The 6359-nt window shown below is 37.8% G+C and overlaps 1 protein-coding gene across 1 annotated transcript in view; it reads right to left on the minus strand.

Annotated features, from left to right (window-relative positions):
• Positions 1 to 6359, minus strand: part of NUDCD1 (NudC domain containing 1) — a 34739-nt gene that overhangs the window by 11846 nt on the left and 16534 nt on the right. The window contains exons 4-5 of the mRNA XM_009887896.1: positions 5801 to 5986; positions 3008 to 3215 (exon numbers count right to left, since the gene is read on the minus strand). Coding sequence (XP_009886198.1) covers positions 3008 to 3215; positions 5801 to 5986 — 394 coding nt within the window. The remainder of the gene's footprint in view (positions 1 to 3007; positions 3216 to 5800; positions 5987 to 6359) is intronic.

A 6359-nucleotide genomic window follows, 5' to 3' on the forward strand; every position in this document is an offset into this window, starting at 1 on the left:
TAGGAGATCACCTGTAAAGAAAACTATTCAAAGAGTGACAGAATTTTATTACAGAGATTTATTTGAAACTTAAGAAGTACTTAATAGGGCTAGTTAACTGTGAACTAGTTTTATATAACATCTAGGACAAAAATGTTTGCCCTTTACAGACCTCAAAAATACTACAACAGTTAATTATCTACATTGTATATCAAAAACCATATCTCAGAAGAGATACGATTTCTGTAACCTTTGGAAAAAGAACTCCAAACTTAAGAGAACTTGGTATAACCATTATGTATAACTAACTAACTAAATAGAAAACAAGAGGCAATTCCATTTAATTACTGCATTAGACCAGCACATGGATATAACAATAAAATACAAGTTAGTTTTATTATATTAACTTTTTAGATATAGTGTCTACAATGACAGCGTTTCAACTGACTGAACAGGAAAAACTTCTAAGTTACTAACTACTACATCATAAAAATAACTATTCAGTGAACTCCGAATCAGTTTCTGAAGCAATTACATTAGTATTAGAAATACCATACTTTTACAGAAGATCTTTGGAGCAAGTTTTAAACTTTTAATCAACAGGTTAAAAGGAGTACTGTGGTACCAGCATTAAGAACTGAGTGCAACTTATTATACTGAAATGTGTAATTACTATTTCCCATTAAAACAGACGCCTGAGATTCATGCAATATCGCTCACCTGATCATTAAAAAAGTTAGTTACTCAACTGAGTTATTTTACACTATGATTTCTAATAATCAGGAACTGAAAAGTCACATTTTAGTATATAGTATTAGTATAATCTATATAAAAAAATATTAGCCCCTTTATTTAATTCTTTTGGAGAATAACTATCTTTTACAGCTAACCTTTTGGGATAAAGCCAAGATTTTTGATGAGGAAAACCAAAGGGAAATCATAGAATCACAGAATATCTCAAGTTGGAAGGGATCCATAAGGATCATCAAGTCCCAGTCCCTGCTCCTTGCAGGACTAGCTAAAACTAAACCATATGACTATCAAAAGAAATTGACAAAAAATTTTAACTGGGAATGTCTTGCAGAAAATGTGATGCTAGTTTTTGTATTATAACCAAATCTCACAGTGTATATATACCTATGTACTTCACATAGAAGTTCAAATAACGTATCAATTAAAAATACTGGTATCAAGCTTGCCCGAGCACCCAGAGGTATTATCTCTATCATCTTTTTCACTTTGTATTTTAAACTAGTATAACGGCAAGAATAATTACTATCATATGTATTACATAGAAAGCAATATGCAAATCTGTCATAAGATGTCTAACACTCTGCTCCTCAGTTTCACGCTTGGGGAATGGTAATGAAAACGCATGTATTTAAAAGTTGCAATCTGAAACTGTAGTAACTTTTTCTTTCCTTTTTTCTACTTGAAACTCAAACTTCATGGTGTCAGAAAGCTATAGTTAATATAAAGTCTATTTTTCATGGAGTCTCCCCAAAATCCCTCCTTAGATGGCCATATTTTCCATAACATTACAGTTGGGAACATTACTCTGCTAAGGCACATAGAAAACAAGGAGGTGATTGGTGACAGCCAGCACGGCTTCACCAAGGGCAAGTCATGCCTGACAAATTTGGTGGCCTTCTACGAAGGGGTTACAAAGGCAGTGGACAAGGGAAGATCAACTAATGTCATCTACCTGGACTTGTTCAAAGTGTTTGACACGATCCCACACGATATCCTGGTCTCTAAATTGGAGAGACATAGATTCGACAAATGGATCACTCAGTGGATAAAGAACTGGCTGGACGGTTGCACTCAAAGAGTTGTGGTCAACGGTTTGATGTCCAAGTAGAGAGCAGTGATGACCGGCATTCCACGCTGGAGGGGAGGGATGCCATCCAGAGGGACCTGGACGGGCTGGAGAGGTGGGCAATGTGCGATCGCAGCCCAGAAGGCCAACCGTATCCTGGGCTGCATCAGAAGATGTGTGGCCAGCAGGTCAAAGGAGATGATTCTGCCCCTCTACTCCACTCTCATGAGACCCCACCTGGAGTACTGCATTCAGCTCTGGAGTTACCAACGTAAGAAAGACACCGACCTGCTGGAGTGTGTCCAGAGGAGGGCCACGTGAATGATCCGAGGGCTGGAGCATCCCTCCTGTGAGGAGAGGCTGAGAGAGTTGGGGCTGGTCAGCCTGGAGAAGAGAAGGCTCGGGGGAGATCTTATTGCCGCCTTCCAGTACCTAAAGGGGGCCTACAGGGGAGCTGCGGAAGGACTTTTTACTAGGTCATATAGTGAGAGGACGAGGGGGAATGGCTTTAAACTGGAAGGGGGCAGGTTTAGATTAAACATTAGGAAGAAATCTTCACTTTGAGGGTGGTAAGGCCCTGGCACAGGTTGCCCAGAGAGGTTGTTGAGGCCCCATCCCTGGAGGTGTTCAAGGCCAGGCTGGACGTGGCTTTGGGCAACCTGGTCTAGTGGGAGGTGCCCCTGCCTATGGCAGGGGGGTTGGAACTCGACGATCTTCAAGGTCCTTTCCAACCTAAACCATTCTATGATTCTATGACTGAAATAAATCTGTATTCTCACCACTTATTGCATGCTGGGTCAAGTTTATAGGATTAAAATTTGTGCACCTGAAAACCTCTCAGAGAAAACTAAATTGGAAACTCTACAGGAGAAAATCTGCAGGAAACTCCGTGAAACAAAAATGTCTAATGGAGACCCATGGACAGCTCTGAACTACACAAAAAGTTACAGCTTGGGTTTGGTTTTTTTTCATAGCAGTAAGCTTCATATATGCAGAAATAACCTTGAAATGGAAATCTTAGACAGAAAACTGAAGTGCATGCACTCTCTTGAACTATTTTCAGCAGAGGCGGCAGATTCTTGTAAGGAGGGATGCAGGGTGCAGCATTAAATGAGTCCACTCCCAGAGGGGTCAGAAGTCCGAGATACAGCAGTATACACTTTGAAATCAATTCCTATCAATGGGAAAACTAAAAACCATATACATTACCTTTTGTTCTCTCTAATTATCCATGTGCAGCTTTCATGGTCCACAGATGAATAGAGTTTTCCTTCCATCAAAGGAGGTTGGTCTTTCAGTGTAACACATATGTTATCAGGGGAAAAATGCACTTTTATGTCATCCTTAGTGATGTCTTGAGGAATGTGAACTGTTATTGTTACATCATCTTCAGTCTGCTGCCAGTAATATAGAGGGTCTACAATTGGAAACATGCAGAAAAATACAACCTAGATTACAAATGCTGTCCTTGATTCCACAGCATGCAACACTGGGATATGGAATAGAAGTTTGTGGAAGAGTGGAAATTAACTTTTACTGTGAACAATTTACATAAAATATATTCTGATTATAAAAAGGAGAAACTTGTTTTAGCAATCAAGTTCATTTGTGTCCCTCATCTGGAAAGCAATTTATATTCATGTTTATACTCAAATATGCTGATAGTTATACAATGGGCATTAACTATTACTCCAAGATTATTGGAGCATGACAAAATTGATAACCAAAATGTACTTAAATACACTGAAACATTAATGATTAATAATTTGGTTGAGGAGACTTGCAGCGGTACTGACAAGCTACTGCATGCTCAGAAGCATATGTCGTTCAGAGATGTGAACATTTTTTTCTTACCTATTTTGCCAGAAGCTACACTGACTATTCAACAGAAATGATTTTAGAAGACCAAGCAGTCTTCATCTGCCTCAGTTGATAGAGATGAAATAAAACTGCCTGCCCAGAGGTAACGCTTGACTTTTGCCTCTGGGTCTAGAATCTGCCTGATGTCTATCTTGATTATTAAACTGCTACAAGAAGTGGCCTTTTAAGAGAAAAGTTTATAAGAAAGGAAGGCTATGACAGCATGACTGACCAGTGCAAAGTTGGTCACAGAACACACAAATACAGATTCATTCATTTTCTAAAGAGTAATCTTGTATATGTTACCTTCCTATTTGAGGAAAAGTAAGGTATGATTAGACGCTTTGGAAGGTCTCAAGTTGTCACAAGACAAGATTTAGTTGATCTAAGCTTCATGTCAGCAACTGTGACTGCAGGAGGACTCTTACACTGTTGCCTGTTACCACGTTTCCTGTTTGCAATGGATTAGTCACAGCTGCTACAAATATACTTCCCAGAAACTATTAATATATGACATATGACAGCCTTCAAAATTCTACACTTTGACACAGATTGTATATAATATTAAAAGTCTTTATTTATAAGAAAACTGAATGACACCAAAAAAAGTAGCTTGGACTCTCCCTCTACCCCATCTTCAAGACAGCCTTCTTATAAGTTGTCAAAAACGTGCAGAAAAGACTATGAAAGACCAAATTAAAAACCAAAATACTGATGTGCACCACCTTAATAATTCTTTATCTGTTGTTGTAAACTGCTATAAAAAATAGAGTACTATTACTGGCACATTTTGTTTCATCATCTGGTATCTGTTACGCCGGCAATTTTATATAACCATGCAACTAAATTACAGCCTACATCAGGTTTAGCAAAAGACAAATTCTGTTGTACAGAGATATTAGACTTCCCTTTAAACTAGGAGTTCAGTTTTCAGCACTTTCTTTACCATTAGATTTTTATGCCATGAGAAGTTTTCTAAAGGTATTCCTGCAAACAGTACATGACAGATTTCTGGGCTTTGGCAACATCGTATGTGCACATACATCCATGAAATGAGTTATGCAAAGAGCCATACAGTGCTCTTTACTGTGTTTCTTTAATCACACCCAGCACACAACTCAAGAAGCTCTTAAAATGCTTAGGACACTGAACTAGTTAAATTCAGATGACAACTGCATTATGGCGCCCAGCTCGCTAAAGAACTCCTTTGCCTCAAGATTTATATGTACAGACTATTCGTAATACAATTACATGTACAATGTCACAGTTATCACAGTGTGTAACATTATTACGTTCCAGAAAATTGATCTTTTTGTATTGTTTCTCAAACAGATTTTTGCGCCATTAACAAAGATTGTGCTAGTATCACTCAGTTAGGATTGGTTCTTTAATCAATGCCTCATATTCAGAAACAAAAATCAAATCTGAAATAATACAATATAACCACATAAACATATATTACAGGGCTTAGTGATATTTAAGATAAAACAACTTTATTAATAGGTTTTTACATAATTTTGTTTTGATCAAGTATGGATGCCTTTTGTTGAAGTTTATTATTTTTTCTGAACTCCTCTTGCAACGGAGAAAAGATAATCTTTTACAGCACTGTCATTCTTTAAAAAGTTTTGTTCGGTTTCTTTTTTTAATTTAGAAAGGCAGGAGTAAATCGTTAATTTAGAAAGGCAGGAGTAAATCGCATATCAGAGAGCTTTTTGATGAACAACTACTTGGAGGAGTCAATGGGTGCCACACTGCCCTTTCTGGCCTAGGAAGACTGGCTGCTTAATTCAAGCACTTTAGCCAGACGCCTAAATTTAGCTGTTAGGTCAGCAATCCAACTGCTGGCAAATACTTAGTATAGTTCTGTTTGCAAAATATCCTTTTTCTTACAACAACAAAATTCTTTAAGTGTCTCCTACCCATAAAAGCTTCTCATATAGGTTTATGCACAGTACAACTTCCCAGAGTGAAAACAAAACAAAACAAAAAAAAAAGGCAATCAGTCCTTAAAAAAAAATAATCTGGAAGATAGGTATTAAGACAAGCATTTATTGCTAGAGTTTCCAAACAGACATCAAAGCGACAAGCTATTTTCTAAGAAAGAGAGCAGCCTATCATAATCTGCCAGATAAGTCTTACCTTTCTTTTCATTTGTTGCTTCTGCATCGTTATTTTCTTCTAATTTGTTGTCTTCATCTTGCATAAATTTGAATGGTTTGTAAGAAAGAATCATTAGACCATCCCCATTCGGCTCTATTGCTGCATAATGGGGAACTGATTTTCCTTGTAAAACTCTCCTTTTAAAAATTTCATATCTATGATCACCTATAAAATAAAAAAAAAAAGAAATCTTAGCAGTAATATTTTTCTAAAGACAAATTATTATATGAGAATCTCATTATACTTAAAAATACTAAGAAGCAATCACAGAATCACAGAATGGTTAGGGTTGGAAGGGACCTCTGGAGATCATCTAGTCCAACCCCCCCGCCAGAGCAGGGTCACCTACAACAGGTTGCACAGGACAGCGTCCAGGCTGGCTTTGAATGTCTCCAGAGTGGGAGACTCCACCACCTCTCTGGGCAGCCTGTGCCAGTGCTCCACTACCCTCAAAGTAAAGAAGTTCCTCCTCATGTTAAGATGGAACTTCCTATGTTCAAGCTTGTGCCCATTACCCCTCATCCTATCACTGGGCACC

Source organism: Charadrius vociferus, unplaced genomic scaffold (genome assembly GCF_000708025.1).
Source record: "Charadrius vociferus isolate BGI_N301 unplaced genomic scaffold, ASM70802v2 scaffold601, whole genome shotgun sequence".
Lineage (NCBI taxonomy): Eukaryota > Metazoa > Chordata > Aves > Charadriiformes > Charadriidae > Charadrius > Charadrius vociferus.